The 19,082-nt window shown below is 34.0% G+C and overlaps 1 protein-coding gene across 3 annotated transcripts in view; it reads right to left on the bottom strand.

Moving 5' to 3' along the window:
* The window catches only part of LOC114941906 (QRFP-like peptide receptor), a 112,490-nt gene that overhangs the window by 9,378 nt on the left and 84,030 nt on the right, over positions 1-19,082 (bottom strand). Inside the window, exons 6-10 of one of the 3 annotated variants that reach the window (XR_014925307.1) lie at positions 17,408-17,619; positions 8,694-8,808; positions 8,027-8,187; positions 2,672-2,830; positions 1,484-1,681 (exon numbers count right to left, since the gene is read on the bottom strand). Coding sequence is in view for 2 of the 3 variants with exons in the window: in XM_085485313.1 (XP_085341439.1) it covers positions 2,672-2,830; positions 8,027-8,187; positions 8,694-8,808; positions 17,408-17,619 (647 nt within the window). In the remaining variant the exon portion in view is untranslated. The remainder of the gene's footprint in view (positions 1-1,483; positions 1,682-2,671; positions 2,831-8,026; positions 8,188-8,693; positions 8,809-17,407; positions 17,620-19,082) is intronic. The other 2 variants (XM_085485313.1, XM_085485314.1) reach the window with 2 other exon arrangements.

The raw sequence follows: 19,082 nt of genomic DNA, 5'->3' as shown, positions 1-19,082 counted from the left end.
AAACAAGAATTATGTATTTTTTCGTCAGTTTCTTTTTGCCTAACTTTCTTCTTAACATTAATTTAATATTAAAAATCTCAAGAATTTAAGCTTTATATATATCAAAAGACTTTTGTTAACCAAAATCCATTTAATTTTTGGTTCATAAAAATAAAAAAAATTTAATGGGAAAACATTGTTGCCATTTTCAGAAAATATTCTGTTTTTGATATGCTTTAATTGTTTCTATCATGCCTCTCAATATTCGCAATTTTATGAGAATATTCTTTTTTAACATATAAAAAAATACGGCGATTTAATTCATATAAAGTTATTGTTAGACTCAACTGTTTTTATAATACATATAAAATAAACAATACTCGTACATACGTAATAGTTTATATCTAAATATCTACAGCACAAAACATTCAAAATGTGCGAAAATATAAATGAAAACGTGCAACAATAATTAATATAATAATGAATATATGCGACGATTAATAGATTTTTATTAATTTTCGATATTCGATTGATATCCATCCAATTGTTCTCGCAAATTAATTTTTGTTACATAAAAAATCAAAGGCGACAATAGGTTGTCGCTATTAAATGGCAGAATTTGCAATTTACAAATACATGAGTATCTATCTCTTCGTTTAAGCGGTGCAAAATGGAAAGGCCGAATTAAAAAAATGTCAAACTCGTGTTTCCTCCATTTGTTTCCCATGCGTTATACAGGAAATGAAATACGTTAAATAACAAATGAAAAATTAAACTAATATTCAGAATAAATGCTGTACTTTTAAAAGGATTGCTCTAAAATTGAACATAAAGCTGGATAATTAATACTTGGTTATTTTTCTGTATTTTAAAAAGTAGAAATACGTGCGAGTAAATCTATGAAAAATGTATTACGGTCATTTTAAAGATGTAACACTGTAAGATGTAGAAATTGGTTGTGCAGATAAACTGAATTCATTTTTCCAACTTTTCGTTTTCCTACTTTCGACATGAATTGTTTAGTTTAAGTAAATATTAAGAATTTATTTTGATTTTGCTTTCAAGTCATAATTCTTATTTTATTTATATATTGAAAATAATCAAAAATAATTTATTTTATAGAGTGTATTCACGAGGTTTTTGAATTTCTATAATCTTTAGAAAAATACAAAATTTAATTGAAGATGTAATTGCTACTTCAAATTAAAGAAAATGCTCTTAAAGCACTAATTTTTAACAAATGGCAAAAAATATTGCAATTGATACATTTTCTCTCGATAACACTCTTGAATGTATTATCAACCTAAAATTCTTCCAAATTTTCACGATGCAAATTTTCATTGCATTGAAGAATAAAATCAGTTTAATTAAACCTTCCAATTTGCCGCGAGTCGAATTGGAGGGAAGATTCATGCGATAAATTTAAAGCAGCGAATACCAGAATCGATGTCGAATCAGAATGTGAGAAATGAATGGCGAGACGTTGACGGACTGTTCAATTTACCTCGATTGAATCATGTTCCCTTCGTTTACGACAATCTAAGCGGAGATTCATGGCGCATGCACGCTTTTCTAACAGTGTCCAGTCGACCAGGTGTCGTTCGCCGACGAAGGTGTCGCAAAACAACATCACGGATGGACTACAAGATGCGGATTGGTTGTGTTTCAGAACCTCGACTCGCGGATGGAGTTCCGAATCAATCTGAATCATGCATGCAGAAACGGAGGATTTTGGAACAGAATCTTTGTTTCAAAAGTTAATATTAAAAGTTTTCAAATCGCAAAATCCCTGTGCCGAAAGTTAAAGCCTTTTAGCTGATAGACGGCGACAGCAAAATTCAATAGAGAGGATACTAAAGTTCGATAAAGCATCTCTTTTCTCTCCTCTTCTTTTTTTAACTCCACTATACCTTCTTCTTTATGACACCGCAATAATTCGAGTAGAGAGCGTTAATATAATCGAATTATCGTCCAGGTTTTTTTATGAGTTTCTAAAAGTCTTTTTTTTATCTGCTCTATGAAAGCCGATGTAAAATCAGTGGTGAAAAAATGTGTTTTCCCCAATAAAACATTTAATTCCTCCCATAAATCTATCGTTATAGTTTCATCACGTGTTTTCGTTACTTTCAAAGATTTTATGTCCGACACTAACTACTTGCTATCGTTTGCGAAATATTGGTACAGTTTACAGTTCATTTTAACTCAAGTACAGTTGCCTAAGATTAAATACGTTTCCGAAGGCCGCGCCGTATAAATTACAGACGAAATCCATCAAATATAATTCCACCATTCCGCGAGTTTTGATTTTTATAAAAAATCATAAATGTTGTCGCTTTACTCGAGTCCTTAAGCAAAAAAATAAAATTTCAGATCCCCGCACACTCTCGCTCTATTCATACCAAACATTAAATTAAAAGCGGTTCGCCGAGAAAAATTACGATAACTTTTTAATGATATTAAAAGGCCAACTTTTTAAACCACCGTGTGGAGCAAAAAGGCTGCCGGCTCTCTCTCTCTCTCTCTCTCTCTATTTTTATAAAATGACACAAGAAAAAATTCGCAGAGTACGTTTGAAAAGACAAACGCAATTTTCTGCGACTCTCTGTCATTTTATTCTTCGCTCTATCGGATTCTGTTCGATGTCAAAAAAACAAGAGTGCCATCGACATACATATAACAAACAATGACCCACCTCACGCTGGTGCTTCTGGTCTGGCTGAGACTGGGATGCCTCGTTACGGATGACCGGTAGCCTCTTCTAGGACAGCAAATCCATCCGCCGCAGGCAGCCGCCAGGAAGCTCTTTCTGAAGTGTTTGGACATAAACCCGTAAACTATCGGGTTTATACAGCTGGAATGCCAAATACCGGATTAAGAGAGTGACGGATTGAAATAGTCGCCGACAGCTGGACCGCGAGTAATGCAGCCGCATAGAGACGCAGTTGATTTGGAATCGCATCGGAAATGCGGAATGAAATTCGCACTTGAAATCTGGAATGCGTAAAAACCCGCGGCACAATTTTGACCCGTCTTCATTTTACATGCAAATCCTGTATCGGCTATTTTATCTCGAGTGGATCCCGCCCACAGACTCTTTCCGCGCGCAAGAGAGAACAAAAAAGCGCACTTTAAACATTCTACGAAGGAAGAGCAAAAGCTGAAGAAATAGTCTGTTTTTTAAAATGTATTTTAAAAGCTCCACGTGTGTAAAAGAGCAAACGTAACTCGAGGATGTTTGTGAATGAAATTTAATAATATATAACATCTATCTATATAATATTTAATATATATAATAAAATAAAACAGAACAATATTTTACCCGTTAGATATAATAATATTTTAATAAATTTTAAACATTTGTCACTCTTCAAATAAAATATTTTCAATTAAATATTTTACTCTCGGAAAATAATGATTGTAATAATTTGCGAATTAAAAGTTAGAAACATTAGAGAGTTATGAAATTGAATAAATTTACGATTGAATAATGATTGTAAATGATGGTTTAGTAATGAAGAATAATAATCATTTTGTCTTATACTTTGATGTATATAAAATACGTGGCTATAGTGTATCCATTAATTAATCTAAGTTAAGGATTCTCATAGCAGAAACCCTTCTCTTACAGAAACCTTGAGCATTCGCAACTGCAGCATGGAACATATAATAATTTACAGATGCAAAACTAATTTAAAGATGAGAGAAACACATGCACAATATATCGGCGTTTTGAAGTTTGAATAAAACAGAAGCCTTTGCAAAATCAAAATTTATTATTTCCGATCCCTAAGTATAAATTAAAATATTGTATTATATTACATTTTTTAATGGTTTAGTTTTTGCTGATACAAACTTCCAACAGTTTATCTAGAAGCACACATGTCTGTATCAACAAAACCAGTTCAAAGACAGGTCAAACTTAGGAAACTTGCTAAACTCCTCGCGAAGGTTTTTCCTTTTTACTGATCGAGAAAAGTTAGGAGCTACTTTAAAATTTGAGATGGTATTTCTCCTAATACCCCCTCACCAAACTTAGAACATAGTAACCAAAAATATAAAATGTCAAAATTCAGTTGTAAAATCGAGTCTTTATATAAAAAGAATTTTTTCCAAAATACAAATTTTTATAAAATATATTGTGCATGTGTTTTTCTATTAAATTGCTGTATAGCATCAAGATATTATTCAATATAAATGTAATATTTCAACGAAATTTTTTGTTTAAACGATAAACTACAACGTACAAAAATATCAAATATACAGAAAATAATAGCAATTTAAAAAATTTATATTCCACGTAAAGATATAAAAAAATTAAATTTGTATCATGCCATAATTATAATATCCGCTTTGCGATGCATTTAATTTACGAGCCGATTACTAATTTGCTTTCCATTTATAAAAAACTTTTTTCTTTTTTTTTAAACCCCGTAATTAAACTCAAATTGTCATATTGCACTGTTTCCGGCGGCCTCTAATATTTGCAGTGTAGAGAGAACTACAGAAATAAAGCTAGTCTCTTTTTAATAGAGAAAATGTCCATGATATAAAATTTATTAAAAATGCTATTCTCTCGCAAACAAAATGAAGTATTTGTCGAATGTTCAGAAAAATGTTATATAAGAGAGAAAAATTCTTAAATTTAAATGTAAATTTTTTACTTAATATTTTAAAAAGAAGAAGAGAGAAAATGCTATTATTGTTATAAAATTTCAATGGTAAATGTGAATTAAATTCCAAATTAAGCCTTTATTAAAATAAACTCGATTGCACGACAAAGAGAAATACGAACTTTTGTTCATTTATTCATACTGCTTCCGGATTTAATCCCTCAATATTACATATTTCATAAGCAAAATTTTTTCCATAATTAATGCTTTTTGCTAAAAATTGCACACAATATCTGTCAAAGAAGTAATTTATCAAAGAGATCACATGAAAAGGTAATAAAATATTTTTTCGTATTTGAATATAATTTGAATCAAATTAAAAGCGTAAAATAAAATGATGCGAAAAGAACGGTTACTTTCTTGTGTATCGAATAAGAAATGATATCAATTTTCCTCGAAATATATATATATATATATATATATATATTTTTAGGACAATATAGAAATGGAACCACACGAGACGGGGAATGCAATGTTTTCTCGCAACGACCCGAATCACTTCAATAGTATGCAATTTATCTATTGCATTCAATGTTGTTGCCTAGCAGCGGCACGACTTGTTAAGCTAATCAGAGGTTGTTATCAAAATGACACACGGTGTATTCGCAGAGATGGCTATTACCAGCTATCATTCTATCGTATGTAAAAAGAGAGCGATACGAAAGAGAGAGCGAGTGCGCACATTTGGCGAAAATAATTCCGCACGTGTCCTTGTCGAGTCGTCGCAATTCAATAGAGAAACGATCAAAATTTCAATTCTAACCGTAAAATATTATACATTCACATAGCGTAATTTCGTAAGAATAAATTGTATACTGGAAAGCATATAAAGCGCGTAAAAATAAATATTTCATATAAAAGAAAAAATGACAAACTTTTACATATCAAAAAGATTTTATCAAATATCAAATCCAATCAGTACATATATATATTTTTTATGTAATACTAAAAGAATTAAAATTATCGATATTTCTATTTTTCAGGAAAATTGTCGCGAAAATATTTACATTATTAAAACGGAGCTATAAAGTAGACGGTGCATTGATATGCGAATTATTGAAAAATAACGTTAGCTTTTGCCTCAAAAAACGCAATCCGTGTCCTATGCATAAATGATTATTCAACGGTAGTAGAGAAGATATAAATATGGAAGATATACAGAACGTGTACAAAATAGCAAGGTTTCTAACTTTATGGCTCTTGTATTCAATTTACAACTTCGTGAATTGATAAATAGTGACACCTTCTGTCTGTGTCGCTTCATTTGATTTTTTTATACTATATATATGAAACTGCTTCCTACCTTCTGAAATTTTATTATTCTCAATACAGACGCAAAAAATTCATATCGATATTCGCATTAAAATGCATTCAGTAATTTTCATCTATTAATATTTTGAAAAAGAATATTTGCATTAAAAGAATGTGAAACAAATTTAAGTAATAAACAAAACATCAATTTTTAATAAATTCTCCAAATAACTTTTGCTTCTCGATTTAAGTTTTGTATGAATAAATTAAAAGTATACTACTTAAAAAATGCATTCAGTAATTTTCACTTATTAATATTTTGCAAAAGAACATTTGCATTGAAAGAATGTGAAACAAATTTAAGTAATAAACAAAACAAAATCTATTTTCAATCAATTTTCCAACTAACTCCTACTTCTCAATTTAAGTTTTGTATGAATAGATTAAAATTATACTACTTAAAAAAATGCATTCAGTAATTTTCATCTATTACTATTTTGAAAAAGAATATTTGCATTAAAAGAATATTAAACAAGTAATAAACAAAACATATTAATATAAGAGTTTTAACAAGGCTCTGTAATATAAATATAAATTTAACGTATAAGACGGGCAACAAGAGCCAAATCGCGGATGACAATGCGTTATCCTAACGAAACTAAATAATTTTCCGTTAGAATTAAATACCTGGAAGAGCAGTCGCCCGGCAAGCGAAAGGTCTCGGGTTCGATTCCCGATTCAGCGATTTTCGGATCTATATTTTTCTCTTGCATTCATTTATTTATTTTCCGTAGGGGGGTTAAAGGGGGTATTGAAATTAAATCTCAAATATGAGATTATTTCATATTTTAAAATCTTGGCCGTGTCCAAGTAAAATTTGGTGCCTTGTGCACCGGTGTTTAATTCTAACGGAAAATTATTTAGTTTCGTTAGGATAACGCATTGTCATCCGCGATTTGGCTCTTGTTGCCCGTCTTATACGTTAAATTTATAAAAACATATTAATTTTCAATAAATTCTCCAAATAACTCCTACTTCTCAATTTAAGTTTTATATGAATGAATTAAAATTATACTACTTAAAAAAATGCATTCAGTAATTTTCATCTATTACTATTTTGAAAAAGAATATTTGCATTAAAAGAATATTCAACAAGTAATAAACAAAACATATCAATTTTCAATAAATTCTCCAAATAACTCCTACTTCTCAATTTAAGTTTTGTATGAATAAATTAAAATTATATTACTTAAAAAAATGCATTCAGTAATTTTCATCTATTACTATTTTGAAAAAGAATATTTGCATTGAAAGAATATTAAACAAGTAATAAACAAAACATATCAATTTCCAATAAATTCTCCAAATAACTTTTGCTTCTCGATTTAAGTTTTGTTTGAATAAATTAAAAGTATACTACTTAAAAAAATGCATTCAGTAATTTTCATTTATTAATATTTTAAAAAAGAACATTTGCATTGAAAGAATGTGAAACAAATTTAAGTAATAAACAAAACAAAATCTATTTTCAATAAATTTTCCAAATAACTCTTGCTTCTAAATTTAAGTTTTGTATGAATGAATTAAAATTATACTACTTAAAAAATGCATTCAGTAATTTTCATCTATTAATATTTTGAAAAAGAATATTTGCATTAAAAGAATATTAAACAAGTAATACACAAAACATATCAATTTTAAATAAATTTTCCAAATAACTTCCTTCTCAATTTAAGTTTTGTATGAATGAATTAAAAGTATACTACTTAAAAAATATTAAATATAATTTCTAACAAATTCCATTTAATATATTCCATAATATTCTATTTTTTTCTCGTATTAATATTTGCATCTCTTCCTTTATATAGGTTACATATTGCGGCTATACACACGGTCTATTGATGAAACCTAACGTCTGACCTGTGGGGTACTTTCTCTACTGATAATACGAACCCGCAAACGGACCTTTACTCTAAAAGCAACAATGGCGCTCCGCAATTGCGATCACGTGAAAGACGAGGTGCTATAGATAGGTGTATGTGTCTGTTTGTGTCTCTGTGTAAGAGATCGGTTTTAAATTAACGACGTTTGATTTCCGATACAAACCCTATGGCTTGTATACGTACCTATTAAAGTAGGCCATCAACTGGAATACGGTATTGAGATGCTTGTGTGTTCCACCCTTGAGACGCGGTAGGACACCGTAAGCGGTTAGCACGTTGTCGATGAGCATCGGAGCCCAGCAAATAGCGAACAACACCACGACAGCCACTAACATTTTCACCACCTGTTGACAAAGCATTTCCAAGCAGTCACAGAACGGTTTTCCGACACTCGCAAGAGCCGATATGACCCACGATATATACGGAACGACCTTAATATAGTGGCAATATAGAAATATACAGAGTAGAACTGGGGTTTATCGGAGAACGTGGGCGATTTTATCCCGAACGCGATAGCTAGGAGGTGCACTTTATCCCGTTAGCCAAGTCACGATTACACGCGATTTATGGCCTTTAGGGAGGAATAACTCGTTCCTTAATCTCATGTTCTTTTAATATAAGGTTAAGAAATTATTTTCATCTTCTGAAATATAGGACTTTTCTTCGATACATTATTTCAAATTATTATTTCAACAATTAGTGGAAAATTATTTAATGAAGCGATATTTGGGAACGCACAATTCGAATTATTGAGGCGCGCGTTTTGTGAATTTATAGCTACATAAGTAGTTACAAATAAAAGGTAACTTTCATCATGTGAACATACACGGCAAAGTATACAAAATCAAACCTGCTTCATGGTCCGTGATTCCTCGTCGTTATCGTCCCGACGCGGTTTACGCTCGTTTCCACTGTGTCGTTGCGTCATTGGTATAGATTCCGTGTCCACGCTGCTTGGACTCAATCTGAAACAGATTAAAATGCGCTATTGCAACTATGCGATGGTGTGCAAGAGAATCTCGCACTAATTACGCATTGCCAATACTATCGATGTTATATATATATACCACTGGTTCCGGAATGAACGGATCAAACATAAATCAGTTATTCTGGAATTAAACTTCAAGCGGAAGCAAATATATAACAAACTTTAATATACGATTTTAATATAAATAGTTTAATCAGATTTTATAACAATTATATACGGCTTTTGGCAAAGTTAATAATAATAATTTTACAAACATTACAATACAAAAATTTAATATTACTATTTGTATATATATTAACTATATATATGTTTTTAACTATATATATTTTTATCAGTAAATGTTACGATTTTATAGATTCACATCGTGAATAATTGTTGAAATTTCTATACTATGGAATTTTTCTTAATCAGTATATTACAATTTTATCTCGAGAAAATTCCTTCGAATTAATCGATGTTAAAATCGTAATTCGGAGAATATTCTAAGGTAATTTATTTAAGCAATTAGAGATGTTCATTTAATGACGCTACATTTTGTAGATATAATACTGTAAGATTAATGTGTAATGATAGATATATATATATCGCGTTTTCCTTTATACAATTTGACATTTTTCAGAGAAATGTTTGTATTTTTTTGTTAAAAAAATATCTTTAAATAAACTGGAATCGATCGTACGTTTTAATTAATGAAAATAATCACGAAAATTATAGTCATTATCCTTAAAAACATTCTTTCCTTTATTTAAATATATGTATGTTTATTTCGCGTCTAATTTTTATTTACGACTAGTTGAAAGGTATTTATTACAAAAGTCTTGAACAAGCTTTATTCTTTTTCGGAAGTAAATAAAAATATATTCTATTTCGTTCTATAAATTAATTAATAAAAAGAAATTAACTTTTCTAAAAATGCAGGGTTTTGCAATTTATTGGGCAGTGTAAATATCTCGAAATAAATTTCTCCAATTATCCGATGTAACAACGAGATCCCTCGAGTTATTTCTATATGCACATGTCGGACTGTTTAGAAACGCGCACTTGCGAAAATGTTTTACGAGACGCAAGAAATATGGCGAGAATCGAATTCAAGTCAGGTCATAAAATGCAAGCGTTTCTGCATTCGCCATCATATTTGCCGATCTATTTCAAGCAAACTGCCCGGTCTGAGCTTTTCAAAGAAGCTATACGACTATCATCAATTGCCAATAGTTTGCTTTCTGCCTGTGTTAAATATCACTTTTTATTTAGATGTGTGGTTAATAGTAACAAACAGGAAAATTCAGGGTTTCCACTCCTTTTTTATTTAAAAAAAGTAAAAAAGTGATTCAAAATTTTCAAAAAAAGTGACTAAAAAATGACTTTTTATTATAACAAAGCGATACTAAAAAATAACTTTTTGTTAGAAAAATATACATTATAGTAAAATAAAAATTAGAAATAGGAGTTTTAAATCATTTAAAAGTCTATGAAATACCATGATACTATAATGGTACTATAAAACATTTTATTTCTATAATATATCTATATTATTATGCAAAATAGAAGGCTGTGAACAAAAATTAAGCTGTATACTGATTTTCCTATATCTAATGCAAATAATAATAATTAAACATTATATTCCATAAAATATATGTATACATATATAAATGCACATATAACAAATGTTTAAAATCTTAAATTATACTTAAAGAAACTTAATTGAAAGCTATTAATTAATTAAAAATTATAAATATTAATAAAATATAAAATAATCTTATAAGAACTGCATATTAATACAAAATACAAAAATTATTTCTTTCTTTTGTTGCTTAAAAGTTGCGTTAACAATGTTGCCTTTTTCTTTTCTATTTTTGATTCACTAGTCACTAATTTATCAAATTTCTCTTTCTCAATATCTTTTAATTGTTTGTAAGTATCTAAAAGCTCTTCTGCTACTTTAGCTCCTTGTAAATCATTTTTTGATAAACATTCTTTTAAAAAAGTGACTAAAAAGTGACTTTTCGACGTAAAAATATGAAAAAAGTTATCAAAAGTGATATTTCTTGTAAAAAGTGACAAAAAGTGACTTAAGTGACTACAGTGGAATCCCTGAAAATTCGAGCAAATACAAACTCTCTGCTATATTTCCAATTCCCTCAAATTTGAATTACTTTGAATGTGCTAAATCAAACTAAATAAGTTACGTTTATTTGATTTGACGAAAAATTCAAAAATTGTTTTGAACTTTCTCATCTACATTTTTTGCCACGTTTTAATTATATAATTTTTTTCGAGTGTCAAAGAGTGACAGCGTCAAGTTTTTTCGATTTTGCGCAATAAATTGCGAATGATGAATCTCGCGAGATAATATTATTTTAGCAATAGTTGCCAAAAGTGGTGAACGCAAAACACTTTATAAATGAAAACGTGATCCTCCTCGTCGCGTATTATCGTCCAATCTCGATATAAATTTCGACGAAGTTTCGACGAAAATTCAACTATTGGATTGGATATTTAGATTAAATCGCCGACGTTGGAACGTCGCGTCAGAATGCCCATCAAATGTCAAAAAATCCTCGTTTTCCCGCGATTAGTGATTGACATTCTCGACGAGAAAACAGGCTTCTCGATCGCTTTAGGGCTGTCGCACTATTAAAGGCAAATAGCAGTTTATGTGACCATTTATGAATTACCATATGATATAACGAACGTTGCACGCAAATTAATGATCGATGCAATCGGATTCACACTGATTATCCTACGCACGATGTGGAATAAACGATAGAATTTACTCGTTCAATATTTTCTGAATGTGCGCGTACTCGTTACGTATTTGATGAGATATTATATTGCTACTAATAAATTCAATTATCTATTTGCGTTACTTAGCTTTAATAAAAGCCATCAATCGGGCTTTATATAATTCTAAGAATTTTATTGCTTTAAGTCGAGAAATTCTACAAAAAAAAAGATAATCCTCATTATTATTTCTTTTAATTCAATTCAATTCAATTCTTTATTCGTCCCCTAAGGGATTGAAGGCGCTTTTGAAGGAACGTTCCCCAACCTTACAAACTCTTACATCTTACTTATATCTACTCTTAACTCTACTCTTACATCTAATTTACAAATAACTTAATTCTACCTTAACCTACTTATCTACTACTTTAGAGAGAGAAAGAGCCGTCCCTACCTATCGCTTCGCTTCGGCTTCCGATTCCCCATACATTCTCCACCACCTCATTCATACCTCACTCATTCTCCTCCTCATACTTCCTTCCTCCTTTTCCCCTCCCTCCCTCCTTTCTTCCGTTCTCCCCTCTTCCCTCTTTTTCTCTATTTCTCTCATCCATCCTTCCCCTTCTCCTCCTTCCTGCAGTATTTCCTTCATTCTTTCCCACCAGTTTCCCTTCCCCCCTTCTCCCCCACATTCTCCTATCACATGCTCCCATGTTTCATTTTCTATCCCGCATAACCTACACCTTCTTTTCCCCTCTTCTACCCAGTATCTCGCCCCTCTCATCTCATTGTTCATTCTGAACCTGACTATCCTTCTCCATCTACTTTCCCCCCATCCCTTTCTCAGGTATTCCGGTAAACCCTCCTCCTTCCATTCCCCATACCATCTATTATATCTCGACTCTCTTATCCTCTCCCATCTTTCCTCCTTCTGCCTTTCCCTGTCTTTCTGTTCCACCCCTCATATACTTCCTCTCCCCTTCCCCTTTTTTCCTCCATCTCTTTCCCTTCTATTCCTCTTTCTTCCCAGAATTTCCCCCTCTCTTCCTCCCACATCGTTCTTTCCTTTCCTCCCCTTATCCTCTCTTTCATATCCTCAAAACATTTCCTCGCTAAACTTCCTCCCCTTCCTTCCTCCAACTTCCTCTCATACCCTACCGCCCTCCTTCCTGCCCTTATCCTAAATTTGTCTTTTCCTATCTCCTCTCTTACCATATACCCCGGCGTGCACCAGTCTACTCCTAACGTCCACCTAATCCATCGCTCCTGCATTGCCTCCACCTCTCTCCTCTCCTTCCATCCCCATATTTCCGCCCCATATTCCAACACCGTCCCCACCAACCTTTCCATTAGCCATACTCTTTTCATCCAGTCTCCTGCAAACCTTCTCTTTCCTATTCCCCACACCTGTCTTATCACCGCTCCTGCTTTCCTAACTCTGTTCTTTACCTGCGCCTCCTGCCCCCCGTTCCTCTGTAGCTTATACCCTAAATATGTGAATTCTTTCACTTCCTCTAACCTTTTTCCTTTCCATCTCCACTCCACTCTCTTCATTCTTCCTCCTCCCTTTTTAAACCTCATTACCTTTGTCTTATCCACATTCACCTCTAACCTATTCTTGTCCATATAACTTTCCATTTTCCCCAACATATGTATCATCCCTTCTTCATCCTCCGCCAACAGTACCATATCATCTGCGTACGCCAAACAATGCACCTTTTCCCCTCCCAGTTTCACCCCCCCCCCCCCCAACCTCCTTTTCTTAGCACTTCCTCTATATCCGCTATCAGCAAACTGAATAAGTGCGGACTCATTGGGCAACCTTGCCTCACCCCCCTTGCCGTCCAAAAATTTTCTCCCTCCTCCTTCCCCACTCTTACCTTACTCCTCGTTTCCCTGTACACCTCTTCTATCCTACTCCTTAATCCCTCCCTCACTCCCCTCCTCTTCATTGCCTCCATTAACACCTCCCTATCTACCGAATCAAACGCCGCCTTCAGGTCCATAAATGCCGCAACTATTTTTCCCTCCTTCTTGTTTACCCTCTTATTCACCAGATAGTTCAACACATAGATACTATCCATCACCCCCATTCCCTTCCTAAAACCTGTCTGACTCTCCGGTATCATATTCTTCCCCTCCATTTCTTCCTTTAACCTTTCAGTTAAAATCCCCACGTATATCTTGTATAGCGTTGGCATCAATGTTACTCCTCTATAGTTTTCCACTTTATTCCCCGTTCCCTTTTTCAACAGTGGCACTATTATCCCTTCTTTCCACCTCTCCGGCCATCCTTCTCCTCTCCATACTCTGTTGCACATTTCCCATACCCACTCTTCTACCCTCTCCCCTCCATATTTCCATACCTCACTTGGTATCCCATCCTCCCCCGCTGCTTTTCCTTTCTTCAGTTTTCCCAGCATCCTCTTCACTTCCTCCCTGCTTATCTCCTGCTCCTCATCCCTCTCCCTTTTTTCTTTTCCTCCTCTTACCACTTTTACCTCTATCCCTCCCAATAAATCCATAAAGTATTCCTTCCATTCCTCCGCCTTTATCTCCTCATTCACCCCTTCTCTCTTTTTCCTTTCCCTGTTAATAATCTTCCATACCTCTCCTTCCGTTCTTGCCTCTATCGCCTCCTTGTACCATCTTAACCTCTCCTCCTCCCTTTTTCCTTTACACATTAGCTTATATTCCGCCCTTACTTTTCTATATCCTTCTCCTCCTCCTCCTTTTTTCCTCCATTCCCTTAACTTTTTCCTCACTTCTTTCCTCTTCTCCTCACATTCCTCGTCCCACCACCCTTTCCTTTTCCCTTCTCCACTCTCTTTTTCTCCTTCTCTCAATTCCTCTTCTATTCTTCCTATTTTTTCCTCTAGCTCCTCTTCAATCCCCTCCTTCCACCCCTCTCCCCACTCTATTTCCTCTCTTATTCTTTCTCCTCCCCTCTTTGTCCATCTCCCTCTTTTTCTTATTCCTTTTCCCTCCCCCCCTTTTTCCCTTTTCAGCTCCTCCTCTTCTTTCTAGCGTTACAATCAATGGGTGATGGTCCGTTTCTATGTTATCTCCCACCTCCATTCTCTTTATCCTTTCCTTTACTCTATCCTCTCCCACCACGTAATCTATTACCGATTCCCCTCTTCCTCCTGTATATGTGTACTCCCCCTTCCTATCCCCTCTTATCCCTCCGTTAAAAATTCCCCATCCCACCTCTTCCAACTCTTTTATCAACTTCTTCCCTTTCTCATTAACTTTCTTGTCCTTTGATCTTCTTTCTTCTTCCTCCTCCCCTCCTATCACCCCCCCTTTCTACCTGTCCTTGCGTTGAAATCTCCTCCCAAAATCGTCCATTTATTTTCTTCTTTCTCTTCCATCCATTCCTTCATTTCCTCCAATTTCCTTTCCATGTCCCCGTTGATGTATACGCCTATTACCCTCCACTTCTCTCTTCCTACTTCTAAATCCGCCATCATTATTCCCTCCGCCTTTTCTCCCATTCCTGATACTTTTATCTTCCCCCTCTCCTCCCTTACCCCCATGATCATTCCCCCCATCGGTCTTCCTTTCTTCTTTCTCTTCTTTGCTGCTTGCTTCTCCCATCTATATATCCTTTCGGTAACTTCTTTTTAATCGCCACCCCCCTTTCCTCTATCCATGTTTCCATCATCACCACCACCTCCCAATCTTCTATTTCCTTCCAGAACTTTTCTTCCTTATTCTTCAGCCCTGCCACATTCCAAAAACCTATCTTCCATTCTTCTCTTACTTCCCCTCCTTTTTCCTTTCTCCTTCCTTCCTCCGTCCCCCTTACTCCTTCCTCCTTTCTCTTCTTACTATTGTTCTCCCCTCCTCCTTTCCTCCTTTCTTCTCTTCTCCCTTCTTCTATCCCTTTTTTTCCTCCATTCCTGTCTTCATACCCCCTTCTTCCCCCCTCATTTTCTCTATACCTTCTCTAATTTCTCCTTTCCAATTTTTTAGCACACCTTCCTCCTCTTCCCATCTCCACCATACATCATTGATTTTTATCCTTCCATAGCTCGTCCATACATTGTTTCCTTTCCTCCTTACTATCTCCGCGATCTCCATTAGTCTCCATTTTATCTTTCTCTCTTCCCATGTTAAATCATCTTCTATTCTCACCCTCTTTCCTCTTAATATCTTCTTCCTCTCCATTACCTGTCTTTTCTGTTCTCCACTTCCTAGTTTTACTACCACCATTTCACCTTCCTTTCCCTCCTTTCCTTTCAACATCCTTATCCATTCTATCTCTGCTTTCGCTCCTATCTCTTTCATTAATTTCTCTACTCTTTCCTTTACACCTTCTTTCCCTTTCTCCATTCTTTTTATTACTATGTTGTTTCTTCTCTCTTCTCTTTCCTTCCATTCTAATTTCTTTCCTATGTCCTTCACTTTTCCTATTATTGTCTCGTTTATCCCCTTACTCCCTCCTTCGCCCCCCTCTCTTTCTCTTACCTCCTTTCTTCCTCTTTCCTCTACTCTTGCTTCCAAATCTATCACTCTCTTCTCCAGGCTTTCTATCTCTTTTCTCAATTCTCTTCTTTCTTCTCTCCATTCCCCCTCCTTTTTCCAAATTTCTATCTTCAATTTTCTCATTTCCTCGCCTAACTTCTCTGTTATCTTCTCCCCTATCTCTTCCATCATTCTCCTTAACTCCTCCTTTTCTATCCCCCCTACCCTCTATTCAGCCTTTCTGTCTTCTTGCTCCTTCTTAGGCTTCTTTCCTTTTCTTCCTTATCCTCCTCTCCCCCTTCTTCTCTTTTCCTTTTCAAAAAATCCTCTATACATCCCATACTGCTCCTCCTCTCCTTCCCTAACTCCTCTACTCTTCTCGGTCTCCCTGCCTTCTTTTTTATTTCTTCCTCGTCTCCCTTTTTTCCCCCTTCCTCTAACATCCTATCTCTATTGATCTCTATCCTCCTATCTCTAATATTCTCTTCATTAATCATTTCCCTCTTATCGCTTTCTTTCTTCGATTCACCTACTCTATGCTCCAACTCGCTCCCACTCGCTAGTGAATTCCCTAGTGAATTCCCTATCTTTTTACTTTACTGCACCTACTCCCTACACCTACTCTCCTCTACTCTCTTTCTTCCACGTGTCTACGTGTCCACGTGTCTCACCTTTTCCTACTTTCTCCTTTCTAACTCCTTACCCCTTTATCCTCTCCTATCCTTTCAATCTCTCCTCCTCTTTTTTCTACACCCTCTCACCTCTTATCTCCTATTCACCTCACCCCTTTTCTCACTCTTTCCTCACAAATACCTGCCACGCTTTCACACACCTGTCACTCACTCTCTTACCGGAACCGGAAGCCCTATTATTTCTTTTATTGTAATTAATTTTACCAATGATGTTAATTAACAGTTTCCTTTATCAATTTCTTTTTCCTTTCCTTTCTTTCAATAAGGTCTCGCGATAAATATTTTTACCTGGTAAACAATGTTTTATATATAATTATATATAAATAATTGTATAATTATACATATATAATTGTAAAATTATATGTGAAATATGTCCATATTTTTATACATAAATATATAAATTTATATAATTGTATAGCACTTTTATCTAATTATATATGGATATATTTCATATATAATTTTGCGATTATGTATAATTTTATATATATATCTATATATAATTCTATATATAAAAAAATTTTTAGCGGGTACTAAAGAAAATATATATTTATTTCACGAGATAAAAAATTCAATTATTGATAAGTTAAAAAATTCTAACTTAAAATTTTTCGCGGAGCGAGAAGAAAAGCATTTCGAGTCAAGGACCTAAAGAGAAGGAATAAAAGTAAGAAATTGGATTTTCTCTGGACTTACGCGTGTCGCGACGTCATGTGGTATCGACGCTTCATAACTCGCCAGATTTCCCAGCAGATGGTCGCGTAACAAAACGCCATGATGATCAGGGGTAGCACGAGGACCACGACCAGCATGTAGACCTCGTGAAATCGCCACAGAAGTCCTGATTCGGAATCACGAACGCACCAATAGGCAATGTATCTCGTTGGGTCTCCGACCTGTTTATGCGTCTAAAACAATAAAAGGAATACAATGAATGAATAAAATGAATAAAAAAAGGACCTAAGACTGAATAGAGACACGACAGAAAGGTGAAAGAGAGCGAAGTGCTCCGAAATCTCTTCACGAGACGCGTTTTAAAGACACGTGAGGAGCAGGTGACTTTTTCGCCTGGCCTTTATTAAGTCGTTAGACGGACATTTACATATGCCGGTGATAAGATTTTGCCAGCCGCATACGAGAGAAAGATTTTTATCGCTCTTTCGCCATTTATACTTCACAGCGCTGTAAAAAGGATCAGCGTTCGCGCTCAGCTTTATTAATCCTTTAGGACGTGACTCTCTGGATATGACCGACAGGACAGTTTTACGTATCCGATAATGGGATATTTACCGAAGCATCTGCGACACGGAAAGAGAATTCTTTTAAATTTTTATATAATTTTTCCTTCGCGAAAAGAAGAACGAAAGAAAAACAATCACAAATCGTGATTGAAGCAAAATAAGGAGTTTTCAAAAGCTTTCGCTACCCACGTGATTGTATGCTTTACATTAATATGAACACGAATAAAGGATATTTTATCTTTAAATAAAGGATGTTTTATCTTTTACAAGAGAAAGAGAGCGAGCTGAGAAAAAATCACAAACAATAAAAATTATAATTATTTGAATTTTTGATGAATATTTTGGAAAAGAAAAATGAAAATGTTCTCATATTATTTTACATAAGAAAATTACGTTCACAAAATAAACTCTCTCTAAAAATAAAAAATAACTGTTCTATATATTTTTCCTCTTTATGATATAATTTTTCGTCAGAAGTTTTGTGAACAATATCTCTAAGCAAGTATCTTTGTTTTGGGCACTGAATTCATTCATGTTTTATTCTCGGCAGCTCATAACTTTTATGCCGGATCTGCGCAACAATTTCATTTACTTAAATCCTTCATTCTTCAGTGATAGTAAAAAAAAGAATCTTTTAAGAATTTTATCTACTCCGGTGAATTCTGATTTAAAAATATTATATTTATTCTCTTTCAAAAAAAAAATAAATTTTACATCCAGACAGTATGACGATGAATTGATCTCTGATGTGACTGAAAAATTTTTATTTCGTCTATAATATAATTTTTGCAAGTTATATTATTGTTTGATTGAACGAACGTGGAAACGTGTCTATTAACGTCTCTAACAGCTTTGAAAGTTTTCTCTAAAGAAGAATTAACTTCAAACCCTTCCTCTTCGCTCTTTAAAGAGAACTTCGAAACTTCAGTCCCCGTGTTCGCGTATCTTACATTTAATGCTTACTCTTGATTCCACTTTAGATAACATACGAGACAATCTTTGTATGAGACTATGAGACAGATAAAACTCGGTATCAAACAAGCGCGCGTTTAATGTTAAGTGCAAAGTACGAACACGGATCAGAGATTAACGTTAATATAGTTCTGAGACACACCTTGTAAATGCAGATA

The sequence above is a fragment of the Nylanderia fulva genome, unplaced genomic scaffold (genome assembly GCF_048542155.1).
Source record: "Nylanderia fulva isolate GAGA-0341 unplaced genomic scaffold, ASM4854215v1 Scaffold36, whole genome shotgun sequence".
Classification (NCBI taxonomy): Eukaryota; Metazoa; Arthropoda; class Insecta; order Hymenoptera; family Formicidae; genus Nylanderia; species Nylanderia fulva.
The sequence above is the reverse complement of the archived record's forward strand: the minus strand, read 5'-3'. Positions and strand labels throughout refer to the sequence as shown.